Source organism: Anopheles maculipalpis, chromosome 3RL (genome assembly GCF_943734695.1).
Source record: "Anopheles maculipalpis chromosome 3RL, idAnoMacuDA_375_x, whole genome shotgun sequence".
In the NCBI taxonomy this organism is placed as follows: Eukaryota; Metazoa; Arthropoda; class Insecta; order Diptera; family Culicidae; genus Anopheles; species Anopheles maculipalpis.
In genome coordinates, this window is record NC_064872.1 from 3955001 (window position 1) to 3969776 (window position 14776).

Here is a 14776-nt window from a genome sequence, read left to right on the forward strand (position 1 = left end):
TGGTAAATACAATTAGCGCAAACAAAACGGTGTGCCCGAACAGAAAAAAGAACATTCGAAAACAATAGCTAGTAAATGTGCACCAGGCACACCCAACACCAACCACCACGATATCATGTCGAGTAGTCACATTTGTGGATCGATGCGTGTGCGTGTTTTGAACAGTGTGCGAGTTTTTAATGTAAGCGAATCGATTCTTAATGTAACAGCACGTAGAGACATATAGTAGCTAAATAGATAAAGCAGGGAGAAAAGCAAAAAAAAAGCAGCCAACCCGGTGGTAAATAAAAGTGTGTTAAACATTATGAATTCGAAAATAAAACAAACAAAAATCATGCGAACTTTTACACAATAATGATGATGATGATGATGTAGATGAAGATGTTGAAGAGGGAAAAACGTAACCTAACGTTGAAATAGAACATGACAAGAGAGAGAGAGAGAGAGAGAGAGAGAGAGAGAGAGAGCGTGAGAGTGCGAGAGAGAGAGGAGGAGCAAGGAATTAAGATAAATCATCAAAATAACTCTGTCCGCGACAGATACAAGGCAGGCAAAGCGAGCGTGCGTGCGAGCAATTGCCACAGCTCCGGCACAAGCCCGGAAGATATTATGGAAATACAAGAATATGAATATGTTTATATGTATTCTTTTGCAATCATTTTATTATCCCTAATTCCACTTTATCTTTTTTTGTTCGTTGTTCGCTGTAGTTTGTATACACGTGTACTCCTTTATGTTGTGTCTTCGGTTTTTTTGTTATTTCGTGTGTCCTATTTTTGCTCCGTAAATTGTTGTTGGGTAATTTCTTTTTGTTTTTTTTTGGTTTTGTTTCGCCTCTCGTGTTCGTTTTACTAGATGTTCTTATTTTGAGCCCTGTTTCTAAATTGTGTTTTTCCTTCTTTTTGTTTCCGTTTTATTGTGTTTGTCTACTAGTCTACTCTCTTCAATTTTGTCGTCTTTTATGTGTTGTTGTTGTTTCTTTTGTTATCTTAAGTCTGGGTATAATATTATATATTTTCAGTGTTTTTTTTTTCAGAAATAAATTGTGTGTTTTTTATAGAATCTTTTAAATAATGTTAATGATGATTACTAACAAATGTCTTTCTCTTTTCTCTCCACATTTTTCTGCTTTCTTGCACGCGAATTCTATGAATTTGGCAAACGTTTCGATAGGTTTGGAGCGCGGCTGGAAGGTAGCGGACACCGAATCCTCCATCCTCTCGACGATGCCGGCCATCATGGAAACGTCGGGCATCAGCGTAAACAGCATGATGGATGGCGCCATGTTCGCGGGCCACCTAGACGATGCAGAAGAGGCACGGGAAAACGACGAAGAGCTGGAAGCGCTCGAACGGATGGTAGAACTGCGTCGCTTTAGCCGAGCAGATTATCCATCGTCAATCGTTGCTGCTGTGCCGAACGACCACCTTCACGAGGAGTTTGTCGAAAACGATCCTTCCGGCAATGGGTCTCCAGCATATCACGGCCGGTTGGGTGAGAATGCAGTGGATCCATCAGCAGCAGCAAACCTGATTTCAACAATCTCTACTTCCACCGGTGGCAACGTCGTAGATGATGTGGAACCAACACCGTCTAGTGAAATGTCCGTTCCGTATGAGGCTAGCGATGAATAATGTTAAAGCAATTCGATTCGATGTCGCGTGTAGTCACACAAACACATTCTTGCGCTATTTTTGTACGAAAATTAATGTATCCCCGCTCCTGCAATGCTGCATTATGAATTCCAAAACGTGGTTACGCAGAAGATCGCCTATTGTGCGGTGAGTAATTTAAGTCGACATAAATTGTCAACCATTGGGCAAGCGGAAGATGTCCTAAGAGTACAGAAGTTTTTCGCGAGATAGAAAAAAGGCACAGTTTCTAATTTTCCCCCCACCGGGCACCATCGTGGTGTGCGCGGTATGATTTCGTCATTAAAGCGCGGTATGATGTCGTACCAAAATGTTCGCAACCTTTCACCAACATCTCGTCTTATTCATTGTACATAGAGTTTCTTTCCCATTTTGTTTGTATTTTTGTTTATTTTCTATTTTTTTTTGTTGCTTCGATGATGAGAATTAGTAAAACGAAACCGCAAATCGTGACCCAAAAAATAATACAATGTAGGAAAGGTTCAAAACCACAACGCAAAATGCCCGGAACGTAAAAGTACCCCCTATTCTATTCTTAATGAAGAACAGCAGCAGCGCGTATTAAAGTGAAATACAGCAATGAAAACGCAGAATATTGAAACATCGTTTGTAGATATGTGCTGGGGGCGTACTGTTGGAGTACGTGTACAGGCGTACGATAATAAACCTATTTAAGGCTCCCACCACCTCCAACAAAAAGAAAACACACACAAACTCACAGTATGAAACAGACAACCATCCCACTACAACCGAATCAATGTAGGAAGTAGGAAAAACAATGCAAGTATTTAACATAATCTGTCACAACCACAACCCCCAGAGTACAGCAATATTAGTCTGGCGTCTGGCTGGAGATATGATCTGAAACTCCTTAAAAGGAAATTGTAAACTGGAAGTATTTGTATCAAAAGCACTGAAAATCGCGATCCGAACAGGGTTTACGTTTTTAAAAGGCGCGATGGAAATCCTATTGCTGTTGGTGCACGAATACTGCTAAGAAGAAACGAATGCTTTTGCTGATTGTACACAAAATTAGAAGCAACAAAACTCCAGCTACAGTCACAATGTGTGTGTGTGCATTTGCTACCTGGTAATGTAAACGGTTGGTATAGTAATTGTAGAGGCTGACGGGTTGTTCAAAAGCGTATTCTACGATTTCTAGGTCACGAAACAAAGGTCCATTTCTTTCAAGAACAAGGTATGGTTCGAGATTGGAAGATCCGTTTGCCGAACCGATGACGGGGTCGGTCTTCACAAAGCAGGACCGGATATTGCATCCCGTCCGGATCGAAGTCTAGGAAAACCACTAATGGTAGGTTCTCGGTTGTTCTCGCGGTTCTCGAGAACAACCGAGGTCGAGGTTCTCGAGGTTGTATAGAGCCAGTGAAGAAGAAGGAGCAAACGGTTCGAGATGATTCCTTAGATTTTTTTCCGCATGAAATTACTCTACGCAAAAAAAAACTTGACGAAGCTGAAACCGTATAATACCTTCATAGTCTCAGTTTGAATCGCTAAAACGCCTCTGAGGCGTAAACTGTGGTCAAAAGTCCCGATTTTCTCATGTCGCGATCCATAAGTGATGGTTAGAAGGATTTTTGACCATGCATTTGGCTAAGAACTAGTGGTCTCGACCGTAAATTGTTCTGAAGACAGCCACATGGTCAGTCGACATTGATGCTAAGACGCAACTCGATCATGAGCGCGATATCGAGGATTTCAGCAGCCAGCACCATGAAACGGCTGTAACGCCTATATTTAATGAAGTTGTTATCTCAAACCCTCTGCTTTGTTTTAAGCATGTAGACAGTTGTGTTCTGACATGAAAAACACTGTCAGCGCCACAATGTCAGGCCAGATCATCCATTCATCCATCCCAGCATGGATATGGTATGAGGTGTGTGAGTCTGCGTTATAGTTAGTGTACAGATAAACGTAGCGGAAGTATAAAGGAGAGGCGTAAGGGAGGGTAAATAACACGTGCTAAAGTAGAAATGTATCGAGAAGCGGTATATGTGTGTGTGTGTGTGTGTAGTGTGTTAAAATAAGGGTTCCAATGCTCTTACAACAGAGAGAGAGAGAGAGAGAGAGAGAGAGAGAGAGAGAGAGAGAAGACCCTGTGGACTCCAAAAAACGTCTTGGGCTGAACGAACTGAACGAACTGGAGGGAACGTTGGTTACGATGTGATAAACTTCTATTTGTACTAAAACATTTAATGCTAACTTCATGTAGAGCCGCGTAGAACCGTAAAACAAGCTGCTGAATAAGAGACATAAAGAAAGCAAATTGCGCACCGCGCCGAAAAGGAATGTCCTTCTTTTTTGTACTATTTTGGCAATTTAAAATGGCATCGGGAAAGGATTTCGAGTGCGTGGGTGTGTGTGGGGATGTGTACATAAATATAGAAAGGCAGCTTAAAAGAGGGTAAATACGTATAGCCGGGCGTATACATATATATTTTAACAAACACACGTGCGCAATGTAATTTGGGGGTAGTTATGCTCGCAAGCTCAACTAGTGAAAATGTTATCCGAAAACCCGTATGACCTGTATGAGTTACATTTACCAGTAGTGAGGATGTTTACCATAATTACTTCTACTGCGTTTGACTAGAGAGCAAAGCCATCCCAGACCCAAACCTCTGTGTGTGTATTTTGGTCCTTTCTACCAGCACCGGGACCGAACACGCGCCATGTTTACAGTCAAATCGATGATGATGCTGATGGTGTGCAATACGATTTCATCTTCATTTGCAAACGGTTCTGATCTCTTGACGATGCTTCCAATAACTTATTGAGTCTTTGATTCGTGTGTTTGTATCACCTCATCACTTCTGCTTATCATTTAACGTTGTACCGCATCATCAGCTCGATAGGCTAAAATGGCGATCAAAATGAGAGTTTAGCAAAGATAAAACGAAACCCGCTTATAAGAATATGTGAACCTACAAACACAGGCTATCGCTTTCATTGGGTAAGTGGTTTAAAATAGTAATAATTAGGCTGTAAGCTAACGTACACAGGTGTAGATCGGGATAGAAGGGATTGAAAATCTCTACCGTATATACTTATGTTAAACAAATGGAAGACTACTTAAAGAACGAAGTGTCGACTCTGAGTGCGATCGTGATCGATGACACACTGTACCTTTAGGATCATCAGGATTTTATCCCACAATCCATCATCTTGCCGTGGCCCCCATGAATCTGCTGCTCTGAGGTGTGCGTTTGTGCGTGTGTGTGTTTTGATATGCTAGACTAAAACGATTTATTTCTACCGAGCAGAAGAACTAAAAAATGAGAAAGAAAAAGAATTACTCTACCAATGCGTGATAAAACAACTAATAAATTATACGTGACAAGGATGATAAGCGAAATCGGTAGTAGTAGTGACGTAAAATGATGCGAGGTCGTACACACATTAATTATAATTCTCTCTCACAGAAAGACACACACAGCAAATACGCAAGGCACAGAGCGTCAGGTGCAACGCGACTGTATAAGAAATTAATTCTATTCAAAAACCTATTTAAACTGTACTTACAAAAAAACAGATACGTCAGCTTGCTTTTCGAAGTGCTATAGATAGAGAGAGAGAGAGAGAGAGAGAGAGAGAGAGAGAGAGAGAGAGAGAGTTTGTACGAAACAAAGCGTGGACGGACACGAGACCACATTTTTCCTCCTATGTAGAGAACCGAAAAACAGTATGATCAGGTGCAGAAAACAACTATAGTTGCAGAAATTGGGCTTACAACAAGTGCCGGAAGGAAGTGTGATGGAATTTGAATAAGAGAACTGCAGCAACGCTTTTATCCCTTAGTGACGGAGAGTGCGTTGAACAAACATCGATCGATCTGGACGGTAGTGGCGTAGGTCAGTAATAAATTGTGAACTGTGTGAGGCAAAGGACGAATGCGATACACGGATTGGGAACGATCCGGTATGTCAAGCGTAGCAGGAGGAAAATAATAAAAATACCCAAATACACGGGTTAATTAACGCTACAACAACGTTCGACTGAAGAATGGTTAAAGGATGGGCAGAGGTGTGGTTGCTAGAAACAAGAATACGGCTTCAATGGTAAGTATGTGATTCATTTAAAAAGGAAGAAGGTTTGCTTTGCAGAGCGGGAGGTTCAAGGACTTAATGGAAAGAAACGGACCGCAAAAATCTCAAAGAATGATTGAAGAATTAAGAAGGAAAGAAACGGGCATAGCTAATGCTAACAAATACAGATTATAGTTGTCGTTAGTACTTTAGCTTGATATTTGAAGGTTTTCTCAAGGATGAGCAGCAACAGTCCTTCATCCTCGGGTTGGTCAACCAGCGTAACTGTCCAACTCCGTCCAAGAAGCTTCGTCCAAAGAGCCTCGTCTAAGGGGCGGGCTTGTTCAAGGGATCTAGTACAATAAGGATCCTCCACTAAGGTACCTAGTTACGCACTAGGCTCCTAGTGGAAGATGACTCTTATAAAAAGCCTCGTCGATTGAGCCTTAGCCAAGGAACCTCGCCTACAAAGCGCCATCTAAGAGGCCTGGTTCAATAGACCTCATCAAATGGACGTCTAGTTCAACGATCCTTGGCAAAGGGTTCTCCACAAAGGTGTATCTTGTCCACAGATCATACTCCAAGAAGTCTCGTACATGGAACCTCGTTAAACGGTGCAGCTTACAAACAGCCTCGTCGAAGAAGGCTCATGTAAGGAACCTCATTCGAGGGGTGGGTGTCCTTTTTGAGTCTAGCTTTGTTCAAGATGCTTCGTCCTCATAACGACTTTGTCCTTGAAAACATCGTCTTCTAATCATCATCTAATGGAAATCGTCCTAATAAAAGGCCCTAAATCAACGATCCTTGCTTAAGGGTTCCCAACAAAGGTGCCTCGTTTATAGGTCCCGCTCCAAGAAGCCTCGTCCAAAGAACCTTAAAGGGTGCCTCTTCGAGGAAGCTTCGTCCATTAAGTCTCGTTCAAGGGGCTCCTTTCGGATAAGGTTCCTTTCGAACCTCATTCCAAAGGCATCGTCTGATGGGCCTAGTTTTGTCCAAGATGGCTCAAAAGACTATTTCCTGGAAGACATAATTTCCCATCAACACGTGACACAGATTTTTTTTAAATCACTTTTTTCATTGCATAAATTATTATATCAATATTATATCACTCAAATCAGAGTCAGAAGAGAATCAGAGAGAGAAATGAAGTAAAAGTTCGCCCAATCTCTATAAACTAAATAACCAACCATAGCAACCATTTTAAATTATTAAGAAATAAGCTTAACCGGTTCGAATTTCCGGGAAAGTTTTCGCACCGACAACATAAACCACACGCACGCACACCAACGCAAACACCACTTTTGACAGCAGACTATAAACAAAGTGTGAGAGGTGTGGAGAATGTGCACGTAAAATAGAAATGGATTAAGGTTCTAGTGCCCGTAAGTTAGCGGATAAGCGATTTTTAGTGATAAAAACGCATACGAGCGGTCCTTAGCAAGCCGGTGCGGGGATTAGTGGTCGTAGTTTATCGCAAAATTGCATGTTAAGTCGGGAAAAACGGAAAACCAAATCCCCACGAGGGCAAACCACAGTGGTGTAGTGATTTCGTAATGAACAACAATAACAAAAACAGCAACAACAACAGAAGACACCACAAGAACATAACAACCAAAGCATAGCGTGGAAAATACTTGGCGGGGGAGTTTTCAGCATCGAAAGCATAGGGCCAACCTTCTCGGTCGTTACCGTCGTACTCTCCCAGGGCACTCCCAAGTGCACCGCAGTCACAAGAAGACCGGGTTCGATGAGGCTGTGTGCAGCAAGTGCAGCGCACTACTGATCCCGGGTGATTATTAGTCTAACCTTTTTTTTTTTCTCGTGGGTGATAATTTCTGCACTTTCGTGTAGTCGCCACCATTCGCAGTCAGTGTGGTGGTGGTGTGCATGCATACATAATTGATTGAAGAAAGGGTTGAAGCATAACGAGTGCGAACCTCCACACCAAACAGAGCAGGCATTGTGCACGTTCGGCAGAGATCGTCATCATCCATTCCCCCCTAGGGCTTTTTTTTCGTTTGTCGCCGTTTTTCCCAGTTCGGTGGGAAAAAAGTAACTGTATTCTTCTGTGTGTTCTGCTCTGCTAGAGGTAAACGCCAAACAAACCTACAAGTGCACAAACACACACCGTACAGTCACCCCAAACTGTGATTTTTATTCGCTAATCGATTGTGCAAGATTGCGTTAGAGCGCGCGTGTACTGAAGGCCGGTTGTGTGCGTGTGTGATTACAACGGACACAGGTGACGAAATTGGTAAAGGAACTTTCAAGGTGCACGCGTTCGCTTCCGTTTCCGGTCAATGTTGCCAAAAGTACGTGCTAGCAAGGATCAATAGTTAAGCAAGCAGCCACGCCGCAGCAACAGCAGCAGTAAACGATGGTTGCCTGGATGGTGTCGCACAAGCGGCACGTCCGTATACTGCTGGTAGGCGATCAGGGTGTCGGGAAGACCTCTCTCATCCTATCGCTGGTCAGTGAAGAGTTCCCGGAGGATGTACCGTTGAAGGCGGAAGAGATTACCATACCGGCGGATGTAACGCCCGAACAAGTGCCCACTAACATAGTTGATTATTCTGGTAAGTAAACTGAATGGTGTGAGTGGTGAAAACACCGATTGATGAATCCACTCCGCACTACGGAGTAATCCGTAGTTAACTCTGAAGTAATCTGTATTAAATCCAGAGCCGAATTGAAGGCCTATAGTGCTCCGGATGATTTAAATCTCTTTATCCACTATTCTTTTCTGATTCCAATCATTAAAAAGACTGAGTTTTCTCATCTCAGGTGTGCTCGGTATAGTTTTTTTTTAATCATCGCTCGTAACCTATTTTAGCGGCCGAACAAACGGATGAAGCGCTCGCGGAAGAAATTCGAAAGGCACACGTCGTCTGCATCGTTTACTCGGTAGACAGTGAGGAAACACTGGACGGCATCACCGAACGATGGCTGCCGATGGTGCAAAAGTGTTCAGAAATGGAGCGGAAGCCGGTGGTGCTCGTAGGCAACAAGATTGATCTAGTTGATTACTCTACTATCGATGTAAGCGCCTTTGTTTAACGTTTTTGTGGTCATCGGCGAATTGTATTAACGAATTATGAACCCTTTTTGTTGTTGTTGCAGCACGTCCTCTCGATTATGGAAGATTATCCGGAAGTCGAAAGCTGTGTGGAATGTTCCGCCAAAACGCTGCATAATATTTCCGAGATGTTTTACTACGCGCAGAAGGCAGTTCTTCATCCAACGGCACCGCTGTACATAATGGAGGAGCAGGATGTAAGTCGTTTTCTTTTAAAAAAAGATTTTGCCATCTAATTTTTCCTTTCCTTTCTGCCTCACAGCTAACTGAAGCTTGCAAAAAGGCGCTCGTTCGCATCTTCAAAGTGTGCGACATCGATGGTGATGGACTGTTAAATGATTACGAGCTAAATCATTTCCAACGCCGCTGCTTCAATGCCCCACTTCAACCGCAAGTGCTGGACGAAGTGAAAGCGGTCCTGATGAAAAACACACCCGACGGCATACGGGACGATTCCGTAACGCTCAACGGTTTCCTGTTCCTGCACTGTCTGTTCATTCAGCGCGGCCGGAACGAAACAACCTGGGCCGTACTGCGCCGCTTTGGATACAACGAAAGTCTCACGATGAGTGACGAATATCTACACCCGCCGGTCAAGATCCCCCCGGGCAGCAGTACTGAACTGTCACACCGTGGCCAACAGTTTCTCGTTTCGCTGTTCGAGCGTAGCGATCGGGACGGTGACGGTGCACTGTCGCCGGCCGAATTTCAAAAGCTGTTCAGCGCTTGCCCCACCCCACCATTCTCGACCGACATTAAGCGCACGATACCGACGAACGAAAACGGGTGGCCCACGCTACACGGATGGCTTTGCCGCTGGAGCCTGATGACGCTGGTCGATGTAAACAAAACGCTCGAATATCTCGCCTACCTTGGCTTTAACGTGCACGAAAACGAATCACAGCTGGCGGCGATCCATGTGACTCGCGAACGGCGCATCGATCTAGCGAAAAAGCAAAACAGTCGCACGGTTTACATGTGTCACGTGATCGGTGCAAAGGAAGCGGCCAAAACGACCTTCTGCCGTGCGTTTCTCGCGCAGGACATGAAGCGGCTTACCGATCGGGACATTCGCCACAGCAACCGGTACGCGATCAATACGGTGCAGGTGTACGGGCAGGAGAAGTATCTCGTACTGCGGGACGTGGATGCGCGGCTCGTGCTGGACCCGTTGCAACCGAGCGAGGTGAACTGTGACGTCGCCTGTCTCGTGTACGATGTCGGCAATCCGAAATCGTTCGAGTACATCGCACGGATATACATCAAGTACTTTGCGGAGAGCAAGATACCGGTACTGATCGTGGGCACGAAGGCGGATCTGGAGGAGGTACGGCAGGAATATTTGCTGCAGCCGCCCGACTTTTGCCACAAGTACAAGCTGCTGCAGCCACAGTTTTTTAGCGTGAAGCACAATAAGAAAGACATCTACACCAAGCTGGCAACGATGGCGGCTTTCCCGTGAGTATTCTCTCTCGTTGATCTTATCCCCACACTGTCCCCCAAAATGTCTGGAATTTTTGCAATCCTGGATGCAGTGAACATATTCTAGTAGCGATTACTACTAACCGGTGAACAGTTGTTGATGCATAAATATCAATTCAATCGTTCGTAATTCTCTCCCAAAAAAGGAAACACTTGTTCCCGATATACATTGAAAATTTAATTCTTTTTTCACACATTTTATCTTCCCTTTTTCTTTTTCTCCTTTGCAAAACACTATTATCACTGTGTAAATGTAATGTTATCGTAAATCAGTCGATTTCAAGCAGCGTGGATACTGTTTTATAAACATAGATTGGTACAACTGTGGGAAACAACGTAAGTTTTGGTCTCTTTTTTTTTGTACAAAGCATTTGCTCCCGTGTGTATAATAACACTAACACTTAAACTATGATTTTGCTAACAATGCATAAATGGTAGTAGAATTTATTAACTTTCGTTGTAGGTTTTTGCAAAACACTAATAATTCTTTCATTCATTCACACTTTGATGCTTGTTAATGTGCTGTGTTGGATAAAGCAATAAAACCTATCCAGATTAATATTTTAGGATTTGTTATTTCTATCCTTGTATGAATAATAACTATTTGCTTGCGGAAACGGTCTAGACGGCCTGTTATAACAATAACACTTAATGTTGTAAATAAATAATGATTCCAAACCTTACTGTGTTTGGACTAAGATATTTTCTGAGTCTGGAGTCCATCGATGGTATTCTTTCATTGCAATTATATTGGGGGTGACTTGCAGTATGTTAAATAGACCCAAAAAAAAAACATGTTCCATTTGATCCACTGATATCTTCGCTTACGAATCGTTGAGTACAATCCCACTTTTAAAAAATACTAGCTAAACATCCTTGTTCTGTCCAACACTGTATATGAAAAATAACCTTCACAACTAACTAACTTCACATTCTGCATGCTGCACCATTGCTGTTTCGGTTTCTTTTCCGCATCAGCACCCAGAATGAAGATTTTACTGAAACCAAACCTGTCCCTTTTCTGCCTTTACAGCCATCTAAAGCAATTCGGTCTGATGTCGAGCGATCCACTGCTTTGGTGGAAAGCCGGCCTCGGCATAGCGGCGGCAACAATTGTCGGTTTCTTCGTCGTGAAGGCGTTCCACGGACCTGGTTCAACGGCAACTCGATGAGGAGCAAACGAACCTTCGCCGGGTTTTTTGCTAAAAAGCTGTGTGTTTGTGTGTGTACATAACCAATGTCGCGGAAGGCGTAGCGACCAAGCAAGAACAGAACAAATTACTAAGAAAGGTACACTTAACACTTAACCTCCTAGTAGTATACATACACGTAGAAAATCCAAATTAACCGGGGGGCAAACTTAAGCGATCGTTGTGTTAGGAATGAATTTTTTTTTACCTCCGGGGTTGTCTCTGCTAAAGCGCCAAAATAGTATAGAAAAGCCCAAACAGTTTTTAACGGGGTTGAAAAGTAGATTGTGTTTGGAGCGCGCTTCAGGAAGCCGTGTGTCGATAAGGATAAGAAATAGTAAAACACAAAAGTATTGAACGGAACATTGGACAAAATCCTTCCACCAAACAACATTTCGAGTACATTTCTATATCTCTTATTTTGAGCGTTTTTCCTTACCAAGAATTGCAGTGTTAGTTCGATAAATTTCAGCAGCGCAATAGTAAAGTATGTACGTAATATTCGCAAAACTTTAAATTACTTTACACCCAGTGAATACTAAGGCCGATAACAATGATGGCTGCTTTTCATAAGACACACGCAGAGAAGCTTTATCCTGCGTGTTGAGTTGAGTTGAGTTTATTGCCTCCAAACGAGCGCCGTTTCTGATGGGTAAACGCAGCAGACAACAACTAAACAGTACAGAATTAGAAACTAACCATACCAATCAGTCAGTAGTATCATTGCAGTACAGCAGCAGTTATTGTTTGAATAGTGAGACAAAACGAAATCGAAATTAAATTTATTATTCATATAGAAATATCAGTCCCGCAAGAGCTTTTTTCTCTCACTTAAAAGGGAAACAAAAGTAATGGAAAGAACCTCTGTTCAACACTCTGTACAACATTTAGGTTTTTATTCTGCAAACATTATCTACATGTTTTTTTTTTTTCGGGGATTTATTTCGTGTACCGTACTATAGTACCATCATCATAATCATCATCTTCCTCTAACGCAATACGACTAAAGACGACATTGCCTAAAGTTTCCTGAACATTTTTCGTAAAAAAAGAAAACAAACAAATATTGAAAAATATACGTTAACACACACACACACATGCACGTTAATCGCTGCTCCGATTACTGATCCGGTCGGTCGGTCAATAGGTTTGGGTGAGTGCGATTGCGTGCCATTACGTCCTCTCCACAACGCTCATTCTATGCTAGCAGGGTCTTTTTCGTGTAGTCAAAATCGAGTCTTTTCTTTACCAATTGCACCGTTTTACAACAGCCGCTGCAGCTTCGACTGCGTATCGCGGAACACATCGATCAGAGGCTGCGTGTCCGGTTTGGTGTAGAGTATGTTGAGCGCAGCCGAGATAAGGTCCTGCGATTTGGACATCACCTTTCGACGATCCTTGAACGGGATCAGCTTCGGCTGATTCACGATTAGCGATAGGAGTGCGGATGTCGAACGAATCAGATACAGCTCGTCGTCCTCCGTCACCCAGATGCGTTCGTTCATTGATACGAGACTGTAGCAAAAAACAATGCAAGGTTTAGCAGGTCTAACCAAAGTGCCTAACAGCATAATATGGCTACTGTATTACTTACCGCGCGTAAATGTTCAACAGCTCCTCGATGTCCAGGTTCATCTCGATCAATGCATCCGGCACCGGCGAATTGTACATCCCCAGCCGGAAGCAACGAATCTCCACCTCGCGCACTATAAACGCTAGCGGAAAGCAGCATCCCGAGCTGTCGTACTCCAGTGCCAAACTCTTCACCTTCGCCAACAACCGTCGGCAACGTTCGGCACAACTTTCACGCCCTTGCAGCTCCCGGTCGAGAATGTGTGTCCACACGGATTCGATCAGCAGTGGATCATTATGATGGGAACAGTTCAGTATCGTAAGCTTACACTCCCACAGGTCGTACTGTTCGGCAAAGTCGGAATAAAGCTGGGTCAAGTTGTAGAGGTTGGAGTCGAGCAGCTTTAGCGCCTCGTACCGTTCGTCGGTGTTTTGCGTTAGCAGGGCAAGTGCATCGTACACTTGGCGCTGTATTTGGGCCACCTCTAGCTTATCTTCCAGATCCTTCAACAGCACCCCATTGTGGGCGGAAAAGCCGACCGATTCGGAGCGCATACACATGACCGCTCGGGCCAGATACTCGATGCGTTGCTGCAGATTGATACTATCGCTCGCTACGTTAGCAAGTTTGTCAAGAATTTTGGCTGCCGCAGGGTGCTGCCCGTTACGCTCGTGGTACTTCCAGAGCAGATCGGCAAGGACGAGGTTTTCTGGCGTGCGTGCCATCGCCCGGCTAAGGAACACACCGAGCGATGGTTCGGTGATTTCGAGCAGTTCGGCAAACAAATCCTTCGACAGCAACCACTCGTAGATGGCAATGTGAAGCAGCGGGTCTGTGCTTTGAAGCGCTTGTCCGATAATGTTCAGCACCTCCTGATTGCCGGTCACACGATCCAGCAGCTCCTCGTCATCGAGCGATGGATAGATACTGTCCGGTTTGACCTGCTGACCACCAACACCACCAGTAGCACCACCAGTAGCAGCATTACCTCCATTACCACCGGCTGCATCGTACACGTAGTCCAGCATTACCTTAACCTCCTTGTACCAGTTCATACGGTTCTGGAACGCTACGAAGCCCTCCTGATTGTCCATCGCTTCATTATTCCGATAGAACAGCAAACCAGCCTCGTTGGGATCACTTTTCGCCGCACACACAGTGCAAAGCTCTATAACGCCACTGTAAAATCCGGACGAAACAAATTGCTGGCAGAGAGCCGCTAGGGGCAAATTTGGTGCCGCACTCTTGCAAAGCTGCAGTGCCGTTCGGAGACGTTCCTCTTTCTTATCGCGATCGTTACAGCCACGGGAAAGAAGCAGGATTTCCGTTGCCTTGTGTGAAACGGCATCCTCCTGGCGGTACAGCGTTGGACAAACTTCACGCAGCTTGGACGAAATCGAACCAACGCTTGCATTGTCTGCTAGGTACGAGTTGATCAGCGTCACTATCAACAGTCCGCAAACATCGATACGGGATAGCATTAGATCGCGGAAGGTGCATCCTTGCAGTACGCTTTGCTCCTCTTTCGTTAACTTCCCCACCAACAGATGGCACTGATGTTCGCAGATGACTTTCCACAGACCGATGACTTCGCAGGCTTGCTCTGTGGGCAAAGAAAAAGGCGTACAAAAAGGAAACGTTACATGGAATAATTGAATAATTAATTAAATGGAAAACAACTCTTCAATTCAGGTTCTTATCTCTGCTTAAAACATTCATTAAACACAACACTAGAATAATGCTAACTGCATGAGCAGAAA

General features: G+C 43.9%; 3 protein-coding genes across 4 annotated transcripts in view; 2 read left to right on the forward strand and 1 right to left on the reverse strand.

Moving 5' to 3' along the window:
* Window positions 1–1634, forward strand: part of LOC126564209 (nuclear receptor-binding protein) — a 41939-nt gene extending 40305 nt beyond the window's left edge. The window contains exon 11 of the mRNA XM_050221189.1: window positions 1174–1634. Coding sequence (XP_050077146.1) covers window positions 1174–1634 — 461 coding nt within the window. The remainder of the gene's footprint in view (window positions 1–1173) is intronic.
* LOC126563828 (nuclear pore complex protein Nup154) overlaps window positions 1–14776 on the reverse strand; it is a 505032-nt gene that overhangs the window by 486886 nt on the left and 3370 nt on the right. For both annotated transcript variants that reach the window (XM_050220594.1, XM_050220593.1), the window contains exons 5-6: window positions 13038–14619; window positions 12702–12958 (exon numbers count right to left, since the gene is read on the reverse strand). In XM_050220594.1, coding sequence (XP_050076551.1) covers window positions 12706–12958; window positions 13038–14619 — 1835 coding nt within the window. In that variant the 3' untranslated portion in view covers window positions 12702–12705. The remainder of the gene's footprint in view (window positions 1–12701; window positions 12959–13037; window positions 14620–14776) is intronic.
* Window positions 8061–11425, forward strand: LOC126564286 (mitochondrial Rho GTPase). Its single transcript, XM_050221287.1, has 6 exons — window positions 8061–8271; window positions 8529–8734; window positions 8816–8968; window positions 9034–10229; window positions 10527–10589; window positions 11287–11425. Exons 1-6 carry the CDS (start codon window positions 8073–8075, stop codon window positions 11423–11425), a joined length of 1956 nt encoding a protein of 651 aa, XP_050077244.1. The 5' UTR covers window positions 8061–8072.

Bases quoted from the DNA above. Each gene is read 5' to 3' on its own strand.
- LOC126564286 (XM_050221287.1), top strand. From the start codon at position 8,073: ATGGTTGCCTGGATGGTGTCGCACAAGCGGCACGTCCGTATACTGCTG. The intron at 8,735-8,815 runs GTAAGCGCCTTT...TTGTTGTTGCAG, and splicing joins TTGATTACTCTACTATCGAT to CACGTCCTCTCGATTATGGA. The intron at 8,969-9,033 runs GTAAGTCGTTTT...TCTGCCTCACAG, and splicing joins ACATAATGGAGGAGCAGGAT to CTAACTGAAGCTTGCAAAAA.